General features: G+C 42.0%; 1 protein-coding gene across 2 annotated transcripts in view; it reads left to right on the top strand.

The window, feature by feature from the left end:
* lsamp (limbic system associated membrane protein) overlaps positions 1-24387 on the top strand; it is a 505434-nt gene that overhangs the window by 410503 nt on the left and 70544 nt on the right. For both annotated transcript variants that reach the window (XM_080459958.1, XM_080459959.1), the window contains 2 exons: positions 16057-16201; positions 18278-18365. In XM_080459958.1, the coding sequence (XP_080316084.1) occupies positions 16057-16201; positions 18278-18365 (233 nt within the window). The remainder of the gene's footprint in view (positions 1-16056; positions 16202-18277; positions 18366-24387) is intronic.

The raw sequence follows: 24387 nt of genomic DNA, 5'->3' as shown, positions 1-24387 counted from the left end.
TGTCTCGTGTTAGTCGAGCGTTTTAGCATGATGGTGAGCTCCGAGCTTTTTCCTAACCTCTTTCTCACAGATCTTTGCACGTGCCGATTTCCGAGCCAAGAAAAATGACTTCCTCTGTTTCCTCCTGCGTCCCCCTCATCACTTCTCCCCGTCTCCGTCGCTTGGCATTATCTACGGGAGCAGTTCCACTGCGGAACCACACAAACTCTCCCCTCCATCCTTCACATCCCTGCCACAATCCCTCCTTTCTCCTCAGCCCACGCAAAAAAAAAAAGCAAAAAAAAAAGAAAGCAATTAAGCGAGAATCTGCTAGATTGTATGTGTTTATGTTATCTCCGAGAAGCTTCCTGGGCTGTTATGATAATAGTGCGTCGCTGGATCATTACCCCGAATCTTCCCTTCCACTCCCGCCTATCTCCGGCTGGGCAGATCAGGGCCTCGGAGTGGTGGAGCGCAGGCTCGCCACAGATGAGAGGGTGTGAGAGCACCAGCCTTTTCATTCTCAATCACAGATTGGGCAAATTATAAATCACTGCTGTCTTTTTCTTTTGTTTTGCTCATTTTCTGTCTCTCCTCCCGCCTCTTTCTCTCCTCTCTTTGCTGTGAAACTGTTGAGCCCAAGTTGTGACAAAAGGTCCCAGTGATGGGCATTCAAGTGAATGATATTAACCATTAATCATTTGCTGCTGAATAGCTATTTATTCACATTGTGTTGCTTCGTGTACTACATTTGTTCAATGACCTTTGTCGCGTCAGAAAGAACACAAAACATTTCAGTAGCCTATAAAATATTCCAATTGGCTTCAGATTATTATTCTTAAACAACTAGTCGAAAACGCCAGTCGATCAATAAATCCAGAGTAGCCGGAGCCAAATTAAAAAAAAAATAAAAAATGCAGCAGTGAGGTCAACGTGTCACTGTCTCAACTTTTTAAAGAAAACAATATGTTGTTGGTGTCAATGTATTTGTAATGTATCCCATTTGTTTAGTTTGAATCAATGATGGCAACATAAATTGCATCCCTAAATGCCTGAGAGGGATCATTCGAGAAGCAATAAGGGTTGCCTTCCCTGCTATGTCTTTGCTTATACATTACAATTCTTGAAGAGCAGTTTTATATTCTGAACATATCGGTTAGAAATGTATTCATACATTGACCATGAGAAAATACAAGGTATTATATTGAATAGTATGGATAAATACAAGCTGAGTTAATCAATTTAGAGATAAAGGACTGAATCAAGTGTCTGTGACTTGAATGCACGTATTTATCATGAAGTGCGATGGCAGCCACACAGGTTGCTATGGTACATTACTGGACTGTGTTTTTGTGTTGTACATGTGTTATACTTGTTGGGTATGTTCTCTCTCCCTCTCTCGCTCTCTCTCTTTCCTCCTCTTGCTCTTGCTCTCACTAAGCAACAAGGTGCGAAAAAGATAAGCCCCCTTGTGTTTGTTTATCTTTTAGGTCTCCGTTGTGCAATTATAAAATAATTCAGGTCAAAGATGAGATAATAATTTATTAGCATATGTCCACGAAACCCCCTCTGAGTCTAAATTATGGCCTTAAAGTATCATTATTTTGTGCCGATGAGTTTCACAGCAGAACTTAACAGTACTTCTGGGGCCGTGTCTTGCTGCTTGAATGACTTAATGAACGCGTCGATAAATCAATAGATTTACTCTTTGTTATCAGCACGCGGGGTGATCTCGGTTAGCTCACCCACCACGTGCTGCGAAAGCCTTCGCCTGGCATGACAGATCGTGTTCCGGCACTGTAAATGCCGCAATCAACATCTGCATGTCAGCCTGCATCAGGCTCACGGCCTCCTCGGTCTTTGATCAGGGAGACAGATGCCAAGTCAGCATAAAGTGTGTAATTAAGGATCTTTTCTACTTTGAACTGGCAGAGTCAAAACCTTTTACACGAAGGCCTTGTGTGAGTATGTAGTGGTTGTTAACATTTGTTAGGAGTGCGGGCTCAGGGGGCCACTTGAAGCGATGAGTTATCCTTGGTGCTAAGTGCTGTGAAAAACCTCCGTAACAGCAGTGGGATCGCTGCTGGTTTCATGTAGCCCAATCTTAAATGCCTCTGTTAACCTCTTTAATAATTATGACACTCCATGTGAAGGGCAAAAAAATAAATAATCATATAAATATGCCCAAAAACGTAGGCCCACTGTTGTTACCACGGATACACCATCAACTGAAGTTGTGATTTAATAGGATGGTTCTCTCTTCTTTTACACAAGCACATTTTCTGTCAAGGATACTATCAAATAAGCAACACGGATAGTTGGTTTTGCTTTTTGCTGTCTCTTTTTATAAATGTGTATCTTCTCTCAGTAAACTGTGGCTGGCCACGGACAACTGAACGGAGATAATTAAGAGTTTACACAATAATTTATTAACAAAGAAATTGTCACCACATGGCAGTCGGTGAGTTTTATTTCCAGGGCGGTCCTCCTTCAGCCCTTCCTATGACCCGCCTCCTGTGACCCACTTCCTGTCCTCTCTGGGCCAATCACAGTGGACGATTCTTGACCTGCAGCTATCCTCCTGTCCTCAAGGGGGACTCTAGAGGCCTTTATGGAAGCATTTATGTCAGAATAGTTTAACCAACAAATCCCTCCTTAGAATAAGAAATCAATTAAGTTTATATGTCCTGGCACGGAGCTTGTGTCAAACATATGGCTCCTCAGCCCCTCTGTAGTGGCTCCCTGAAACTTTCATGAAGTCTCATGTTATTAAACATGCTTATCTTATCTCTGTTTTATTTACACAGCGGAACTCATTTTCAAAGTAAGGCTCATCTCTTTGATAAACAAAAGGATTTAAAGAGCACAGAAATGATTAAAAACAGCATGAAAGAAATAAAACAACTAAAGTTACTAAAATTGCTGAAAATAGTGAAATCCCAGAGGAAACATGGTAAAGGAAAAACATGCAAAATGGATAAGATTGCTAGAAATGTATAAAAAGGAAGAAAATAAAATTTGTAAAATGAAGAAAGTTGCTTGGAAATGGTTTAAGCAGTAAATCAGCCTGAAGGGGTGAAGTATTTTAAATTTGAAAAGGTTAAAATACACAAAAAAGGGAAAGAAAGAAACCCTGAAGCTAGAAAGAGTTCAGTTCCTCAATTCCATGTGGTCTTGAGGAATATAATGCTACTGGGCAGTGCAACAATCTAAAGACACAAATTTATATTCAATTAATTCAATGGATGTCATTCAAATTTCATCAAACCATAATCCCTCCGTAGTGTTGCTGTATGTTGAGTTTTATGTATTTCGTCTTGAAAATATTTTCAGAAGCCAGCAGGGCCTTTATCATGAAAGAAATTAGGAAAGTCGCCCAAAGGAAAGTGTTCTCCTCCACTTGTCACATTGGTCTCCTTCACATCGCCTCGGGCACTTCAGTGTAATCAAAAATAGACTATTTATTAATTTAAGACTCACTGCCAGTGTCAATTTCTGCCATCGAAGAGGCAAGTAATTACTTTCTCCAGGCCCTCTATATTGAATGAGTGAAGCATTAGTCAAACCGCACATGTATGTGTTTTCAGTCTGAAAGCTTCCACATGAATATGAAGCGCAGCTGTCAGCCGCCCCACCGCCGCCGCCGCCACTGACATGTGAATTAGTTATTCCATCGCACGCAGCAAATCACAGAAGACATCTCCGACCTTTTCCTTTAACGCGACACCTGTCAGTCACACATTTGAGATCTTGACTCCCGCTCCACTGCTTGCCAGCCTTTAAAGTGCCCCAGTAAATGGTGTGCATTGGAGACGAAGGGTACGAAAACAGACAAGGGCGAGTCTCGACACCACTCGATATCGGCTGAAGCGTTTGAAAAACCGAGCCCACCGGGGAAAACATGCTGATGAGAGTTGTGAAAGTGTATAAAAGCTAATTCTCACATAGGAAAACGGTGATGAAACCAACAGTGGCTCAACTCTTAATTGGGACATAATTATTTAAGACGCATCTTCGGTTCCAAATGTGAGCTGTGAGAGAAAAACAGACGGCTGGTAAAGAAAAGGGAGCAAAGCTCCTGGCTTATATCTGTATGATTTCCCTGAGCTTGGCTAAAACTTGACAAGATGTGCGTGGAATCTGTTGCGCAGGTCTTAGTGTTTCTACTTTGTACTTTATCAGAAGCTCTACCAAGAAACATGAATATGGTGTGCCGGGCCGACAAATTCAAATAAGCTTATTTCAGGTCAGACAGACTTTATGATGTCACATTTCATTTTAGCAGCACAAATAGAGGAAGGAGTATTTTAGCACTTATAAGAGGTTCGTTCTTTTTCTTCCCCCCCCCCCCCCCTCCCTCCCCCGTCCTTTTGCCGCTCTCCTTCAATGGCACTGCGTCATCGACTGATTCACCTCGTTCTGCCCGTAATGCAGCAAAGCAGAACACCGTGATGGATCACATAAGAGGGAAATGTGGAGAGCAGAGAAATGAGGTAGTAGTTCCACGGTGTCACACCTGGAGACAAGGCCTTACGTGACATCCCGTAATAATAAAAAGCAGGTTCTGTGTCGAGAAGGGCACCCAGCGTAAAGACAGCAGCGGGTTGGAAAGGTTTATTCTCTGAAGCCAGTGATTTTGGAGTAATGGGTATAATTTGCAGGTGTAAAAGGCAAGTGGTTCATATAACCAATAATGTATCTGTCTGTTACAACTTTTACTCACAAAAAAAGTGAAGCTGGGTGATTTCATAGTCCTAATGCTTGAGTACGCGCTGCTATCTAATCGAGTGCGTTTGACCTAAAATTCAATTAGAATTCTGACCTATGAGTCAATCTAAATTTTTTGCAATTTAAATTATTTTATCCAGTGACCTGAGAAACACTTTAGCCTCTTTCACTCCGGAGAAATATGAAAATAATTAAACTGTAATACATTAAATAAAAAATCTATAAAGTGTTTCTACACTATTTGCATGTGCTACCACATTCCAGCAATTTTTCCAACTAATGCTGGGTACCACCAACAGCTCGTGGCATTTTCGAGAGTGATCCACATTCTTGTGTAAAACTGGAAACAGCTTGCAGGTTATCTCACATTACTCCCAGCCGCCCGCATTTTTGATTTAGAGACTTATCAATTGCTGGATGACTTACATTTCAGAAATTTAAGTCAAATTGTACCATGCATGATACATGATTTGATGTTGCTATGAACAGACTATATATAAATTTATCAAACAAATGAAAAGATCAAAACACAACATTTTGATAATGTGTCACAAAGTCAAAGGTGTGGGAAAGATGAGAGCGACTGTGGACTCTGAGAACAGATTAGAAGGTAATAGTTTACAACCCAAAGTTTCGTTATCTTATAATGAAGGCCATGAATAAAAGTCATGGGGAGCGAGGTGATATGTGCCTCCTCCCACAATGAGAGTGGCAACTCAGCCAAACACATTGCAAACAAATGCAATATTAAATAATGCACCAGTTTTCACTGAATCACATTAGTTGTTGTACGTCTATTAACAGAAGCTCCTCCCAATATTTTTGCTCATTCTGTATCACCTGCCTTATATTCTATCTCAATAAATAATTTGTGTTGTCTTGCCCATCTGACAGATCCTCCATGCCTCCCACCAAGAGATCAGCTCGGTACTTCAGTCTGCATGCACTAACACATAGGAGCATGTTTTAATATGTCCAAGCTTTTAGTTGGCCAGGAACATTATTGTGAATTCTTGCACATAGTAGTATTGTCGATTGTTGTAGTCAAGTCCATGTAACCTGAAGCCCAGTCAAGACGAAGATTAGAGCATCCCGAGACCAAGACAAGACCACGACTCTGAGGGGTTTCAATGGTAACTAACTAGATTTGACAATACAGTGCTGAACAGTGTGCTGTCTCTGACAGTTTTCTTCAATATTGCATGGTATATTTGATAGCATGCTTTACTCAAACATGTGAATGGCCTAGGACACATTGCACTGTGTAATGTTGGGCCCATGAGACGCTTCAAAATGTCAAAGCACAAATATAATTGTAGTACTATGGTACACAGAGATGGTAACATCTCTGATGGGATTCTCAACTTTTTTACATATTCCTGAGTAGAACGCATCGATTGATCAAACTTTATTGATAGAAGCACTTTTCCCTTTATAAAAAGCAGTGCACGTGTTCTAAATGTAACAAGATGTCATAAAAAAAAACCTAACATATACCCCCCCACCAGAATGTTTAATGAGATAGTGGGAGAGAAGACGTTGTTGCGTCATCATGTGAAACTTAGAACCTAATTGACACCCAACAAGCTTCGCCAAACGCACCCAGACTATAAAAACCCATCCGTTGCTTTTTTGTCACTGGAAAAGTTTTGTTTTTTTTCACCAGCAGAAGTCCAGACGTCGCACACTGCGGTGCATTACAAGCTCACTGAATATGTGCTGCTGTTTTTGCGTGACTGATAGTTTGTCCATCGTTTCCACACTGAGCAGAAATTGGGTTGTGCCGTCAGAGCAGCCGCATGAGGGAGTAACAAGGAAGTCGATGAAAAATGAGCTAAGAACGGGAAAGAAGGAGGCAGTTGATAAGATGGAGGGGCAATACAGAGGAATTATGGGTCTAGAATGAATACGGAAGGCTGAGAATGGAGAACGACAGACAGAGAAGGTGCAAAGTAGCAGAGAGATAAGGATGGGGAATGGGTGAGACAATAGGGTAAGGGAATGACAGAGGAAGGAAGCACAGTGCATCTCCTGAGATTTAATGGCAGCGTCTTGCCCTTACCATAGATCCTCCTGCCTACGTCTCAATGAGGCGCCATCTGTCACGGGCTCGTTACATCCAACCGCTTCTCCCTCACATGCGCTTAAAAACACGACCACAAAAGAATTGGGAAGCAGGGAGCTGCGGAGGAGTTGTGGCATTGACTTTAAAATGAGGATGAATCCAAAGTGAAGCCAGACTGACAGGAGAAATGTCAGGGCAGCAGCACTGCTGACAGTTACACTGTGAACTCTGATCAGCAGTTAGAAGTCACTTTCCACCCGTGTGTGTTTTTGCTTTTTGCCCTCTTCTTCGCCGGCCTTGACAGCTCGCCGTGGCGATTTTTAAAAATCTTTGCACAGCAGACACCAGGGCACGGCGTCCATTTGAAACTCCTCCAGAAACTTTTGAAAAACACGGCACACGCAGAAAAATTTAACTGCCCTGGCACCAGCAAAGCCTTAGAGGTGCAAGGCGCACCTGCGCCAAGCAAATTTGAATCAGGCAGACCTGCAAATTCCTGACTTGTTTGTAACCTTTTTTGATTAGTAATTTCCCCCCGCGAGGTCGGCTGGCCAAGTCTCAAAACAATCATTCCTGCCCTGATTAATGGCTTGCTCTAAGCGCTGATGCATGCCAACCAAGATGGAGAGGCTTCATGACGGGCGAATTATATGAGGATTTGTTGCTATCCGGGGGGTTTCTAGCAGAGACAGAAAATCGAATGAGCAACAAAGTTTATTCCCGTGCAGCGGCGTAACCGGGGGGGGGGGGGGTTCCCTTCACGGACTGGCCCCAGGGCTCGGCTTAAGGGAGGATAAGATGAGAGCAGTGACCGTTGTTGTTATCGAGAAGGAACCGATTCTTTTCGTACATTGAGCTCATATTTGGAGACTAGATCTCACACTGAAGCGGGGCCTCTCGCAAATCAATTATGCCATTGTTTGAAATCACTATTAACGGAAACAGACAGTTTATTACCCCTCATCATGTCACCTTCATCATTCCTCCGTTTCAAGACTTCATTATCCCTCCCTCCCCCCCCAAAAAAAATTCACATTCAGGCTTCAAACATTTTACACCTGCCTTTTGAAATCGCCATAAATAATGTGACCTGTTTGTCAAGTGTGTCAACACCAATTTACAAAGATTGTACCCGCTAATTGTCAACACGATAGTCACAGCTGCACACAAACACGCATTCACGCTCGATTACAATATCTCAGACAGGTTATGATTGTATCGCGCTGGTGTGAGTCTATAGAGTTGCACATTGATCCCGGCTCACATGAGCACTTCCCGTCAAAAAGCTTGCGGAGCGCGAGGAGGAAAATGCAGCCAGAGATTCTTTTTGTCGTAAATAAAAAGGAGGAAGGAGGAAAACCGAACACCAGGTATTTCAATAAACGCTTTGTTCTGCTAAGCCTGGTCCCGGGGGATAAACTTAGACCTTACCGGAAATATATTTAACCTGCTTCACGGAGAATATCTGGGGCAAGAAACTGCTTTGAGGGCTATAAATGAATGACCTGACTTTGATGTGATATGCAGCTTTACTTTTTCTTCTATACGCCGCTCTCTTCGTGTGTAGTTTTCTTTTGTCTTTTTTTTTTCTCTCTCTCTCTCACTGGGAGTTTTTAGCCAGCTTGATTGGAAATCTTTCATCCTTTTTTTGCTGTCATGCCCCCTGCTACATGTGCAAACACAACAGAGCTCTAGAACTTAGTGGCGTGCTCTTGCCCACCAGGCGGGAGCGAGGCAGGCTTCAATCAATCCGCATGTGTGCCACTCTCACTTTTAATCTCCATCGATTGCTGGTGTGTGTGTGTGTGTGTGTGTGTGTGTGTGTGTGTGTGTGTGTGTGTGTGTGTGTGTGTGTGTGTGTGTGTGTGTGTGTGTGTGTGTGTGTGTGTGTGTGTGTGAAAAATTCTACTTTTTTTGGTTTTCTTTTTTAATGCAGGCTACTTGTTGCACACATCCGCACATGCATGCACACAGATGCACTTCAAGTAACACAATCCACCCTGCCAATATGTGAGTGGTCTTTGAAGGAGGTGGAGGGCAGAGAAAGACCAAATTGGTGGGTGGGTGAGAGGGGGGGTTAGTTACCGGGTGAGAAGAAGTGGGGGGAAACAGAGGAGAGAATAGATGAGGTAAGATCAGGAGAAGTGAGTATTGATGGGGATAGCGGGTGGTGTGGCTGTTCTGTCAGTCTTGGCACATCGTTCCTCTCATTACAGTTTCACTCCCTGGCTCCAGCCTGCTCTTTGGTCCTCCCCCACGGCTAGCCCTGGAGCAGGGATCCATCCAGCCCAGCCCTCCTGTCAACACAAGCCCAGCTCAGCAGCTCTGGCCCAGGCATCTGTCAGCCCACACAGTCCCCTGTCAGCTATAGCCTATTGGCCAGTCCATATTGGCACAGCACAGCAGGGTAAAAAGAGTATAATATAGCACAGCGGAACATCCATCAACAAAGCGCAGGGTAAAACGGTGCGGGACAGCACCCGAGACATTCATCACAGGCAGACCTGCATAAACCCAACCCCCGGTCTCTAAAGGGACTGAGAAACAACACCACCACTTTGTAAAATTGAGATTTGAAATAAAAAAAAACAAGTGATAGTGGTGCAGCTAACACAGCTTTTTGTTTACAGACCTCAGGACATATTTGTGGGAATTTACAAGATTTTACTTTTTTTTTTTTATGTCTTTGATACTCTGCCGAGGATTATGGGCGTGGAGAGAATTCTGCAGAGGACTGTGAACATGGAGATGGTGTTGTGATTTAAATAGGACAGATTTTAGTTTTTTTCCCGTGCCAAATATTCTAATAAATAAACCGACGCTGGCTAAATAACACAGCTGAGATACTGCATCATTGTGAGGGCTGCAGCCAGTTAATGGGGTGGATTTTCATTACAAATCGTTCGAGCGTGGCTCACGTTTCCAATCAAATCAAGTTCCCTGCGAGCGACTTGTTGCATGTGTCTGCGATCAGATCATCCTGAGACAGCCGTGCTCCTATTTTTTTATTCAGCGCTGCTGCCTGGCCTCGGAGTAGCTCAGTAAGCCCAGCCCTGCAAAGACACACCTTGACAGCTCCTGTGCCGTAGAGAAGCGGGAGCTACAGGCAGACAACTGCACTGACAAGCGATAGGAAGTTCTTCGCTTTCTGGGCAGTCGTTCATTAGTGAGAAACTGGGAAAAGAAAAGAAAAAAAAAAAAACCTACAACTGAGCATGCTCTACAACCAGAACCGGGGGTTGCCGGGACCCTCTGGAGGCTTCAACAGTTCCAGGGAAGACAGGTGGTGCGATGGGCGAGAGGCGGCAGAGAAGTCTGATCTGCAGCACAGATCAATGAATATTTCCAGTGATGTCGACTCCATGCTGCCCACTCCTACACCGTGGCGTTGATCAAGAGATGAGAGGAAGCCTCCAGAAAAAGAATAAAATGAGGAGTGCCGGTATGTGAAACTGAGGATCTGAGAATTGTAACTTAAAAAGAAGTTGGCGAGATGGAAACATTGTCTGTGGTGGCACACTGGGGATCAGGCTAAAGTCTGGTGGCACCTTCTGCACCATGTGTTGGTATACATTCGCCTACTGCTTTACTTCGCCTCATGTGGAGTAGCATACGGTGACCACTACCTGGAAGGAGGTGATACGATCGTAGACATTCATGTGATTAATGTTTCCAGGCACCTATATTTATCCAGGGGCTCCCTTTGGAGCAGCATGCCAACAGTACGGGAGGATTCAAACCAGGCCCTCGTGACCTCTGCTGGGCTGTGCAGTGTTTGTACATTATCTGTATTCACCATGGGATGAACACCGGAGCCAAAAATATGCTTTTCCCACACATGCTCCCTGGAAAAGGAGGAGTTTCTTTTTTGTTTGTTTTTTAGATTTTTCTTCGAATTCTCTCCAGTAGCATTTGTAAAATGTAGAGGAGCCATGTAATTATTTGATTTCACACCATTTGTTTGTGACAGCAGCCAGATAGTAGTCAGCCGGATGACTCTCTACCGCTGTTTTGCACATGCTCTCTTGACCCAAACACCACAACATCCCGGCGTCTCAAAGCAGAAGCATGGGAAATATTTGAAGCATGGATGCCTGGTATCTATTGGTATCTATTTCTCCCCATTATTTTCATGCTTAAAACTGCACCGCCCTAGTTGTAGAGCAGGTTTAATTGAGTGTGCACAAAATATGCATAAGTAAACACTTTCTTGTGGTAAACTGTTGGTGTGGGCAACATTGTACATCGTCAAAATGAAAAATAAGCTCCAGACACTGGGGCTATCTTTGCTAGACACATATCGTCATTTATATTATATAAGAAGAGTCTTTCACAAAGTGTATATCAAAATATACTGGTCCACGCCATCTGGGACCAGTCGATGTCACTATATGACAACAGAATGGAGCTACAGCACCACTGATAAATGTATTTGAATGTATTTTGACATTGTCAAATGTAGCCAAAAGGTGAATTTAAACTAAAGAAAAAAATATAGACTTTGTCAAGGCAAAACAGGCTTATACAGTAGTTTTATCTTTTTCAGGCTTGCAATACCACTTTAAACCACAGGATGGTGTTGTGATCTCCATTAACTTTAGTCTAATCCAAGAAGTGAAACTGCAGGGGGGGCTTGCTTGGTATATTAGTTTAAAGAAGTTTTTACTCTCTGTTCAATAAATAGTTGTCCTGCACATGTGCGAGTATGGGACTTGCTAGTTTTATAGATGAGAATTATAAGAGGAATCCAACTTTGTCATCTGTCCATACAAATGTCCGTGTACTCGCCATTGTTAATATTTACAGGATATTCTCCCCAAGCATTTGTGTAAGATTTCATTAGAGAAACAAACCACAGCGCCTGCTAGTGGCCCGGCATGCTTACTGCACTGTTTTCAGCCTTTCTGCCATTTCCGTGAAAATCTTTTTCCAACCATTACTGCAGAGCAAAAACAATGCATTTTCACTTGACTGATAAATGAGGCCTGTGAATGTTGTGTGGGGCAGCACACGTAATTATCACAGCCGCTATAAACAGCAGCTGATGTTAGTCGTACTGCCAAAGGAAGGACTGTTTGATTTTTGTTGCAGTCATTCACACTCTGGTGAGATGTTTGATCAAATTTCAGCTGGACAGCGGTGAGAGAATGCAAATGTCCTTCTGTGCAGTGCCACATTTCGCACTTTTGTTGTGAAGAATGTGAAAGCAGGAATTAGCAGTGCAGATGCCTCCTTTTTTCTGCAACTTATGAAGTCAGCAGCACGATAGGGACGGTAAAAACAAAAAACTAGAGACATGATCAAAATGAGTGCATTAATAGCTTAGCAGTGATGTGGTTTTGAACTTCACTGCACCTCAGTGGACAGCATTACTGTAATGTTCAGAAACCGATTCATTCAAATCTCCCTTCTTTTCTGAATTTAATCGCATTGACTGCTTCACCCACACACCAGTTTTGCATCTCAAACACATTCGAGGAAATTATTATTTACATACTAATTACACATCTATTAGGTGCTCAGGGACAATTCTGCGGCCTCTTAACTCTCGTTGAGTTTTTATGTGTCACAAAGCTGCTGTCAGGATGCTTCATATATTTAAATGTACGCTCAGCAGGCTTCGTACATCAGGACAGCTGTTTATGAACTTATATCTAACTTTTCAATCATATTTTATATATGCAATTGAGTCAAATTACACACATAAAATGAGCTGTAATGCAATGTTTTTGCAGCAACGGGTTACTCAGGCCCCCTTTACACAACATTTTTAATTGGAAATGCTAAACTTTTCCATTTACGCGACAGTGATGCTGGAAGCCACTGAAAACCACTTGAAGGTGGAACCTTTTGAAAACTTTTCTGATACGCTGCTACTGTCCATGCACCCGGCGACTGTAGTAAAAAGTTCTTCTACACATGTGCGAGTCAATAACAACAATCACAACAATGGCGTCCTCCAGAGCATCATGGCTCCCAGTCCACATTCTCCTGGGACTTGGTCCTTTTAGAGTTGAGAGCCACATGTAATAACGATGAAACTTTGTCGTCTGTACATACGAATGTCCGTGTACTCGCCATTTTTAATGTTAATAGTGTTCTCGGTGCGCATGTGCGTGCGGTTTTCTTACAAAAGCAATCAACAGCGCCAACTCGTGGCTTGGCATGCTAACTACATCGTATTCAAAAACTTTTCTGAAAACAAAAAAACACAAAAACTATACATTTTAACTTGAGCCTTTGACGTGTTAACAGGGCCCATGTTTGATTTTATTTCAAGTGACAGTGTGTTGGTTTGTTAATTTTAAAATACAAGCCACTGTTAGTCACTTATTACTAGAATGAAAATGATTCAGTCGGACTTGATTCTTTCTTTTTGTGAAGAAAATAGGATATTAATTCAAATATCAAAACTGATATTGACACATTTTCAAAACAGGCAAATTAAATGTATAAAATAATGAAGGTAATGAAGTAAAATGACATTTATAACATGACCTTTAATGCAAAACCAGAAATCTAACAGATTTTATTTATTCCTGAAAGAATGCAATTGTTTTTCCCCAGAAAGTCCAGCATTTGTTGAATTAAACCCAATGATTGCACATGACATGGTATACACAAGATTTGTGTAATTTATTTGCTCCAAGCAGTGAACAGGTGATCAATGATATCCTTGACAGATTTAACTTCAGTAGCAGCCACAGTTTAATAGCGTCTGTTTTTTGATGGCGACAAATGAGGGAAGAACCAGTGTCATGATTCTGTTCACATAGTTGCCTCTTTTTTTTTTTTCCATCTTCCCCTTACCGGTTTTTTTTTTGGGGGGGGGGGTTTGGCCCTCCTTGCGGTTACTTCACGTCAAGAAACGATCAGTAATGAGGGAAGAGAGGAAGGAAGCACAGTGCAAGCAAACAACATGCAACCCTGTCCTGACAGCCTGGGCAGTTCATTGCTTCAACGCAAAACACCTTTAAACGCTGCTCGGCTAGGCAGTGGGTGTCTTCTGCTTTCACTAATGCATCACCATTGTGGCGCATTAAACACTCAGGAAAGCAGGGTTTGTTAAACAGTCTATCACAGCATGACTTTGCATTATTTTAATCTTCTTCTGTTTGAAATCATGTGTATATTTCATTGGAGATAAGTAAGAATTTTTAGGCGAAGGTGCTGCAAAATGTATCCCAAATTCTCTGCGGCTGATTTTATCCAACAGTGAGCCAGATGAAAGGCACTGAACAAAGACGGATACGTCATGAAAGGATCTGTTGTTTACTGCTTTTTTTCCTCACACCTGTACAACAATGTCACAGACGGCACTCTGTGATGTTTGTAATGTGTGAGGCGCTACAAATGAAGCCACTGCCAAGTAATGTGATTCTGTTTTGGGAAAATGTCGTTGTTTTGTGCATATTTTGCACATTACATTTGAAATTCAAATCATTTTTCTGCAGATTTAAAAACCCGCTTTGACCGGGACATAAGGTCCTACTCATTTGAGCATGTAACTTGTATGAATCATGCGCCACGGGGCCGCATCATTCATGGTCGACTCGGAGAGGTGAAAGCCCGAGATTTGAGCAGAATATGAGTCATAAATTTGTTCATCTTTGATACTCTTGAATATGTGAGTGGAGGCTTCTCATTCAAGCTCCAGATGTTTTCTCCTGATTATGGACACTTGTGGACAAGGAATTGTTCAATAAAGCTTTACACAATTGTATAAATATGTGTCTGAAATCGCTTTTCAGCATACTTTTTCTCTCTTTCAATTAGAGCCAAGCGAAAACTGGGTAAACACTTTCCAAGTGAGGGATGTGGAAGATGGATGTCAAATCGAGTCAATAAATACACTGAGTTATCGTGGCGCCACACAAAGGGAGGGAACATCAGTCGGGATTCAAGCTGTGAGCTACAAACCTTCAGTAAATCTGACATCCAGTTTCCCGCCGGGTAACAGGCAGGGGTGACTGCACCACCACTTTTGTGCATCACCCTGGGTCACCTGCCAAAGACGGCCTCAGTCCACTGCCTCACTAATCTACTCTCTTGTAGCTCGCCACAATCCGGAGCGGGCTCGGGGAGAAGCCGGGATTTGCATTTGAGGCGCATCCACCGTCGGCTTGCGTTACAGCTGATATTCATTCTCATTGATTCCGACGTCTTCTCACATTTACATTTATTCATTAGCAAGATGCGCTGTTCTTTCTCTCCTCCCCCGTCTTAGCTTGAGCTTACCGTGTAATGCTGTGAGGGCGTGCAACGCGCAGCAAACAAGAGGATACCGGTGTCCTTTCTCATCCACAGGGATGGGCTCACTGTTAATGGAGATCTATTTATCAGACAGAGGAGGGACGGCAGACTTAAAGAAGGGAGAGATGAGGTAACCGGAGAGAGAGGGAGGAAACAAATGAGTCAGGATGGGATTGAGACATAGATGCTGCTCAGAATGAGTCAGTATCGCACTTTGTGGTCGTTGATTAAGACTTGATTGCCTGTATAATATTTAAAGTTGAAACAGTTTGGCTTTTGTGCTCTTGGTGTTGTTGGAGAGTCACACTGTCGCGGCCAGTCCACCAATTTAGCGTACACTATTGCTTTTCAAGAACTTACCATAAAACCATGAGACTGAACTCACGCTCTATGTTTGAGTGTTTCACTACATGACCACGTGGAACAAAGTGGTCGTGAAATGCTGGACGAGCTGTGACTACACACCACATTGCTCATGTCTGTTTTTCATCTATTCATAACGGTTTAAAAATTTAAATTAAATATACTTGAGTGATCCGAACTCAACTTGAATTAGAATGAGTTTTTGTTAGTGTCTTGAATGACCGCTTGCAATCACTTCTGTCGTTGTGCAAATAAATCTAGAGCCCGATAAAACTTGTCTTGAATTGTAGGTGTCCGTTTACATGATAATGGTGTTTTGAGCCACTGGCAACACAACTTTTTGAAAATGCGCTGAAATGAAAATGGAAAAATTATGAGTTTTCACTTAAGCCGTTGTGTAAACAAGGCCTAAGTGACTCCGCTATCTAAAGTGATTTTGTTTTGGCACACTAGAATCTGTGCTGTCATGCCGTGTGATGTGCAAATGAAGTCGCTGGCGTCATGATTCCTTAATTGTTTATTTCTCACCTACAAAACTACCCTTTTTCTTTGCCCGAGTAAAGCTGCACCTCATGAGAAAAGAAAGTTATTGGGTAACCTGGCGGCCTTTAATGAAGTCTTTTTCGTTCCGTGTCCTCACCTCTTCCTCTCTTTTGTTGTGCCTGCAGGTGTTACGTTGATGACAAAGTGTCCAAAGTGGCTTGGCTCAATCGATCCAACATCATCTTTGCTGGCGAGGACAAGTGGTCTCTGGACCCCAGAGTAGATCTGGTCACTAAAGGACAGCTGGAGTACAGTCTACGCATACAGAAGGTAAACACAGAAAAAAAAATAAAATACAGGACTGGGCCGTGGCTTCAGGCGTATTTGATTCATCCGAAGTTGTGTTGGGGGATGACTGCTGATTCAGAAATCATTCATCGCGTCCTTAATAAGCACACACTTTGACTTAAATTTATTCTTCTTAGGAGCAGGAGCCCCGTTGTTTAAATATTCATTCATTCATTTATTCATTTATTTATGCAGCAGGTTCAGTCAGAGCAAGATTTTATTTTCTGCTTCATTCTTAGATCTTAATTTATCACTTTTGCGTGCTTCCCCATGCGTGAACATAGGAGATGACGGGATGGAAAAAAAAAAAGAAAAAAGATTGCCCTCATATCTGCTTGCATAATTTAATACTCAAAAGACTCATTTGACATCCTTTACTTGTCTGTGAGCTCACTATAATGTGGCAGCCTGGACAGTTAGCTTAGCTTAGCATAATGTAATGGGAGAAAGAGTTTAAAAAGTGCACACGTATTCCTCCTGACAGACCCGATGTGCTTATTGCAAGCGGCTCTCATTAAACGTGGGCCGTGTAGTCTGCGATCAGGATCCTCAGAGGTGCAGTTTGGATGTATACAAACGAGGCGAAGCTCAGATCTCTGTCGCCCCCCCCCCCCCCAATTCGCAGCGGCCACACAAAGTGGAGGACTCTGACATGAGACATCAGGGTTTGCATCCTGAGTTCCGCATGTGCTTAGCTTTGGGCAGAAACAGCGCTGCTGTCTTGAGTGCAGATAAACCAAACGCGTCGTCTTTCTGCAAGTCACTTAACCATGACTGTAAACCTGTGCTACTATGACCCAGAAACAAAAACACTGAAACAAAAGCATCACGCTTTAGTTGCTGCAAGCACATATTATATACCATGACTGGATAATGTAGAAAGAAAGAAAAAAAAAGAAAAGTGTTGTTGTATTCAGTGTCGGTGTTTTGGAGTTTGCCAAACCCATAAACCGACGACGTTTCTTCATTATGTTAATAGAAAAAACGTCATGAGGGCCGCATTGCGTTTCTTTCCAAACGTCTTCGCTGCTTGAAATTACCGGTACATAAAAGTAATTTGTAGGAGACTTGAGTTCTTCTGCCAGTTTATAGAGACATGAAATAGAGTTATGACGGAGGTGGAACTCAAGCGTTGGACAGCAGAACAAAACGCAACATTAAGCTAATAAGTTTTCGCAATGGCTTTAACTCTCAGAGGAGTCCAGACACAAACTCTCTACAGCTAGTTTAGGAGTCACAAATAGGATTTATTTTGCTCTAATGCCTGAAGGATGGTGAAGAAAAGGCAGTTTGCAATTGCTTTCACGCCGGGATGTACAGATAACTACGAGTACTAACCTTTAGCTCCTTGCCTATACCGAGTAACGATACGAGGACTTATTAAATGCCATTAAGCCTTTTTCATACTCCAGAGGCATACGATACCTGAAGGCTGTGCACTGCCGGAAAGCACCTCTGCGTCGATGCTACGCAGACCTCCTACAGCCTTGCAGCCTACAGCATGAATAAGGCAATGCTTCACGACAATCTCCATTCCGTCCTATGCGTACTGTGGACTGTAGACTGAGACAGCCAGCCTGCTCTGTGCTGCTCACACGCTCCAGCTCGCCGTTAATGAGTGTATCAGTCATACTTACCATGTAGCATCGCTGGTGTATGAGCCCCAAAATTCTTCAGCATGTCGCACAGCTCGGGAGTAAAATCCTCCTGGATCCACTTAGCGCCTAAACTAATGAGCGACATCCTGCTAACTCTGCTGGTTCAAATGTCACTGGTGATTAAGGTGTCTTTCACCTCCTCTTGATATTTTGGCAGGGTATCATTTACAGCCTGCCTTACTTTTGTCATTCTCGTTAATATTAAAGAATCCCCAAACTGCTGACATCGCCCGTGTTCTCCTGTGTGCTTGTGTTTGATGTTGCCGACGGATGTATTGTGGAACTTTAACAAGCACAAAGTACGCCGTACAGTATCTGACCCAACACTCGATATTAGTTTCATTATCTGTGCCTCCCTACTTTCATGACAATACGTGTTATTCTGTTGCACTTTGTTTAGGTGGACGTGTACGACGAGGGCTCGTATACCTGCTCCATACAGACTAAGCAGCAGCCCAAGACCTCACAGGTCTACCTCATTGTACAAGGTAAGCTTCAGACCAACATAGAGCCGCCACTGCTTCAGCCGGGAAAGAAAGATACAAACCAGCATTTTTATCCAAAATATAAATACACATTCTGTATGTTCATGACATGCATAGATTTGATCATTTCTCAGGCACATAGGGAGCTGATGTTTTAATACCCTTGTGTAATGCAAGTGGATGCGAGCCGCAAACGTCGGCTTCGCCGCTCCGTGATATCGAATGTGGGAATGTGTCCCTCTGAGCGGATTGCAAGAACAATACATGAATATGTATTGTGAGAATATGAAAGTTCACTGTCAGAAATGCCTGCCTACAGCAACAGGATATTTTGTTCCAGTTCAAATAAATCTTAAGTGCACTTGAAAAGCCTTCATCTGCAGTTTTCCATTTCAAAGAATAGGAGCCTATTCTCCCTGAATGGAGACGGCAGAGCGAGATGAGGGCAAGAGATGATCGTGATCATCGGAGGGAGAGTGAGAGAAGGTGCTTTAAGATTTGATCCATTGCCTGGAAGGTAGAAAGATTTGTTTTTCCCTCATGTTCTTTTCTTCTTCCTTTATTTTTTATGGCAATGTCTTTCAAAATTTATCTTTTGGGCTTTAAGGTTGCAGCTTCGGAGATAAAAGAGGAAATTATTGGTAACATCGCAAACTTTTTGTGCTTGAGAGGTCTGACAGAAAGCTTAATGAACAGTCATGGACTCTATCTCCACTTCTCCACTTCAGTTTCTTTAGCCACAGAATCTAATATCACAACAAAACTTAATGTGTTTTATGAATTAACTACTTATCTTGAGGTCCTTTGGCTGGCAGACACATTTATTTAGCAGTATCACCAAGTCGCAGCCAACCATTAATGGGAAATTCCAAATGGTCTCCGGCTTTGATGAGGACGAAGAAAGGAATCACTGCGAATTGGTACAAAAGTATAATAATTTAAAGTCTGAGTAAAAGTTGAATCAAAAGTGGTCAACTCAGACATTTAGGCTCAACTACAGACACACATTTAGATATTTTGATAAATACATTAGGATGACATCAGAATAAGTATGCCATCAACAGATAAGAATGTGTAACTTTCTACCAGGTTTTATTGATCTCTATTAGAAATAATCAGTAAAAAGAAGTAGAATTCTGTTAAAATAAAGATACCATACATACAATCAGCTTATATGCAAAATAATTAATGTATTTTGTCCTAAAGTGTGAAAAAGCTGAGTCCGATATGATGTTGTGAAGGAAGGTATTTTAATTCACATGACTTTTAATCATGGATTAAAATCTGTGGTCTTGTGTCATAGAGTGAGAGGCTTTTATAATATTATAACCTTTTGATGGTGTCAGAAAACACTGCTACACTTCATATTGTAACTGTTCCTATGACCTACAGCGACTTAAAAAAAAAGCTTCCAATATTTCATGGAGGTGACACACTGGAGCACATCTGAATTCTTCTCCTCCATCTTTACCAAGCTTTTCCCGTATAATGTATGCTACTAGAATAAGGGCTCCATTGTTGATCAGGTCCAATTATTTATCCACTAACAGACACAAATGCGTAAGTAGATGATGTACAGGGATAACACTGTTACCCTTGCTTAAAGGGAAGGTGATGCTGTGCAGTCAAAAATAAGTGTTGTTCTCAGGTTTATTAAACCCATGATGCACGACATGCATCTTCACATTGTGCAGCATGCAATGAAGCTAAATCTAACCCTAACCTTAGGCCTACTGTTCAAGAAAATAACCATTTATTTGTACCATATAAATAAACTATGAATTTTAACTTTTGTTTGTTCCTACATGAAAGAGAAGTCCAGTGTTATTCAACCAGCTCAATGTTATGTTAATGGGTGTAATGTGGGTCTGTGGTCAGGGCAGTTTTCCTCTTGTCAGTCAGCTGCACAGAAGCTCCACCAGTTTACCGGGGCACGTCGTCTGGTAGCTTCGCCCAGCTGAGCCTCTCCCTCCACTCCCTCCCTCCTTTGGATGGGGGCAGTTTGACTGTCGTCTGTTACCGTGTGAGCATGGCGAGAGTCAGCCGTGCACACCCGCAATCAACCCGTCACTCGAGGGAAGCAGCTCTCTGGCCCAGATGAAGGGTCTCAATACCTTCTGTCAGACACAAAAACAAACACTCTAGGTAACTTGTGTCAAAATAAACTTTGAGAAGAGTTGTGTCCTGACGCCAATATTACCTGTCAGTCTCTTCGTGCGCCGCCAGCCGAGGGGAAAAGGCCAAAGGTGATAAATCCGAAAACACCTCAGGAAACACTTTTTGTAGGAAGTCAAAAGTAATTCTAATAAAAACTTTATAAAGTTTCTCAAAGTTTCAAAAATGCCGGGGGTGCAAAAATCACAATCAGAGAAACAAGAATCAGTCAAAACACTTCTGATGAAACTATAATTACTTGTTAAAGTTTTTTTGTTTTTTTTTTTAATCTAGGTATGCTGTAAGTAATAGCTAAAATTAATTAAATCTGAAGATGAAAATATACAGTAAGATGAAATATTTTTTCTCCAACTCAGTAAAAATGGATTCATTTGAATAAAGAGATGATGACAGTTACTGAAGGACAAGTCCACACAATTTACTTTAATGAAAACTATATTTCGTTAACTTCAACAGATGAGTGAAAAAGTAGCAGTCGCAGGATCCAAGTAGTGAGGCTTGATTCAGAGGGAGTCAGTGATTCCGCAGCCATCACCATCGCAGGTAGAGCTTCCCAAACGAGACCGTAAAAGTTGGCCCACCTTTCGATTTCAACCTCAATTTTCAAACAACTGTAACAAACCCACCTGAGGGTCTAAAGCTTCAAGCAGGCTTGTCTGGGGTCAACATTTCAGCAATGCGTGATGAGGGCCAAACCCAGGTGAGCATTTAAAATGATGAGTGAAGCTCTAAAATGAATTTGCACACACGGGGAGCCAATGGAGGGAGGCCAAGATATTATGAAGCCAGTGAGCAGACAAGTTAGCCAGCTGCTGGATTCAGGTACAATTCACTGTTCTGATAATCAGAAAAGAGACACTGCATCTTCCAAAAAGTCAAAATGCTCTCTTTGCTCTAAAATGAAATAACCTTAATTAAATTTACAACTGCATGAGCATCAATGTAGTAAAATGTATCTTTATTTATATGTTCATGAAATTTATGGCTCTTAAGACTCATCAAATTTTAGTTTCACAGTTCTTGAAGACAGTACTCTGCATTAACAAGCTGTGTAATATAAAGGAGCATGGCCAACAAACAATCCCGGCTGTGGCAATTTCATTAAAACTCCATTCTCATCCTCTGACTTCTCCTCGCTGCGTAACTGCACACATTACATTTTTGTTTTAATCTCTGTCAGAATACTTTGTCCTTTCAGGTCTTTTTTTAAACCTCTAAAATGTCTCTGAATTGCTTGCAAGATTCTGGGACTGTGAAAGAAAATGACAAATTAAAAAAAGAAAAAAAAGAAAAGAAACAGTGAGCTGTGCATCAAGGCCAAACAGGGAGTTCATTATCCATCAAAATGCCATCGCCAAGTCTGTGTAGTCTTGTTTTGCAAAATACACAGTTAGCTGCTTTTAACCTGTCAGGAATAGACTGCTTCCAAGACGTGTGTGCGCAGCATCTGAGATCTCATCAATTGGATTGTCTGTAGTTTGCTTGTTTGCTTGCATGCATGTGTGTGTGGGCGTCTTGTTCTTATTTCTTTTCTTTTTTTCCAAGGCTTTGCTTTGAACTACAAATGCTTCAGATGTCGTGTGTTTATTGTCCAGAAACGGCAGATGAAAGATGCTGTACTGTACGTGCACATTGACAAATCTAATCCCGATGCTCAATGCATTTTTCCAGAGCTCAAATGTTTGATCATTCTTTTTAATTACACTTTCTGTTTTGGATCGACTGACTATGATGTAATATCCAACTTAAGATAGATACGGCTGGCCGACAGCGAAGAAACAACCTCACCACACACAATAGACCTTCGAAGGACTTCACATCCCACTGTGGACTGAGGATATCGTCCATTAATATAATTTTCAAAGCTCAAGATGTGAATTGATGCTGCTCTTCTGGGATCTATAGCAGCAGATTGCCGTTCCTTCCCAGAATCCATTGTATCTGATTATTCAGCGCTTGATCATGGGGATGTCGTGGACCAACTTCACAGCGTTTCTGACATTGCCCTCGTTTATCACGTCTAATGCGACAGTTATAGCCAAACATTGATTCTCCCCCCCCCCCCCCCTCTCTATTTTGTCCTTTGCTCTGCTTCTCAAAGACCCATTCAATCCCGCTGCCATTGTTGTGATCATCCGTTGTGTGTCTACCTGGTATGTGGGCGTAATCTTCTCCTTGAGGTTTGTTTCAGCATCTTTCATCCAAATTGCGTAGCAGTGCTCAAGGCGTAGGCTTCAGGCAATTACTGTGGATGTGCCTCCACGAGCAAACACCGCAAGATCTTCTCTGCTTTGATATTTTTGGTCAAATATTGAACACAAACAATGGTTTGCAGATTAAATAGCATTATTATATGAGAAAATCCCACTTTACCAATAACCTACTACTCATTTAACTTGTACTACGTTTTTCAAAGCTGTATTCACTTATTTTTCCACTTTGGTACTTTGACCAAAATAATAAGAAAAAAAAAAAAAAGACGTCAATAAGAATGCGCCATTGTGTGTGGCACCAGTATGCAGCAACCTATACCAGCCCCCTCAAAACCCAATCAAGTCTGCAGGATAATAATTCACCCTGCCTTCATCTTTTAATGGGTATGAAAATGTTCTAAGCATCAAACATTGCCCCTGGTTACAGACCCAAGAGCGGGTTCGCATAACCAAAGCTGACAATTTTCTGCTAGCAGGGACAGAGACGTAATTGGAAAACAAATGATCAGACAAAGTAAATTTGCGGTGGATGAAAAAGTGGCGGACTCGCGGGGCTCAGACGACTTGGAACCACGCAACGGGGTCATTGCACATGACAGGAATCCCAAAGCAATGGCATTTCAGCCCAGGCCAATTAGATTTTTTTTTTTTTTTTTTTTTAATGAAACACAGAGCTGGAAGTTCAGCTGATCAGATGTTCTAGCTCAGTGACAGGGAAAGGGTTCCTTTTAAATTATCTCCAGTCTGTTGGCACATGTACAGTGAGAATGACTGGAAATACAAGAATTTGTTATTGCATGAGCACAAACCTTCATCCATGTATGTTTCCAAGACAACATGAAGCACTGAAGGATTCATGTTTGCAGGAAGGGTCATCACACATTATACCACTCTTAACAGGAAGGCAATCAAGTGAATGTTCTGATAATTATACGGTGAAAAAAGTATCTTTCTTTGCAAATGGGTTGAAAAATAAACCAGTTTCCTGAAAAACATTTACTGAAAAAAAGATATACTTAACTTTATGGATGCACCGACACCACTTTTTTTTAAAGGACGAGTACTAAATTTCAGCTACTTGCCGATGCCAGGTATCGATGCGAGTACATACACTCCCATCATTTATCCCCCCTTGCAAATTGTGTCAAATGCCAAATCTGCTGCATCAATGTGATTGTTCAGAGTTGCATAAAGTTCCAAGCTAAACACTCCTGGAAGAATTGAGCGCTGACGATACTGCATATGAGAAATCCCAATGAGGAGTGAGCATTATGTGCTCCCGATGTGTTAAATAAACTGCTGGACTCTCTTTTTATAACGCTGCTCACTCTGAAAAGGAGAGTTGGCCCGAGTCCTTCACTGGGAATAGAGAAGAAAAATGTTTGATAACTTGTTCCTTGATGGACTTTGGCATCCTGAAAGAGCTGAGGTCATTTATGCTCAACTAATTGAACTTGAGGAGTGCTTTGTCGATATGATTTGAACTTTTTCCTGTTTCTCTGTGTATTTGGAAATGCTATTCAAGTACTTGCTCAACAATATGAGGTATGGGTGAGGTCACTGATTTATCACAAGTAGAAAGACTCGACATGCAGCTCCACTAACTAATGGCTAAAGGTTGTGATCGACAAAGGCTA

Source organism: Lipophrys pholis, assembly GCF_963383615.2.
Source record: "Lipophrys pholis genome assembly, chromosome: 3".
Classification (NCBI taxonomy): domain Eukaryota; kingdom Metazoa; phylum Chordata; class Actinopteri; order Blenniiformes; family Blenniidae; genus Lipophrys; species Lipophrys pholis.
The sequence above is the reverse complement of the archived record's forward strand: the minus strand, read 5'-3'. Positions and strand labels throughout refer to the sequence as shown.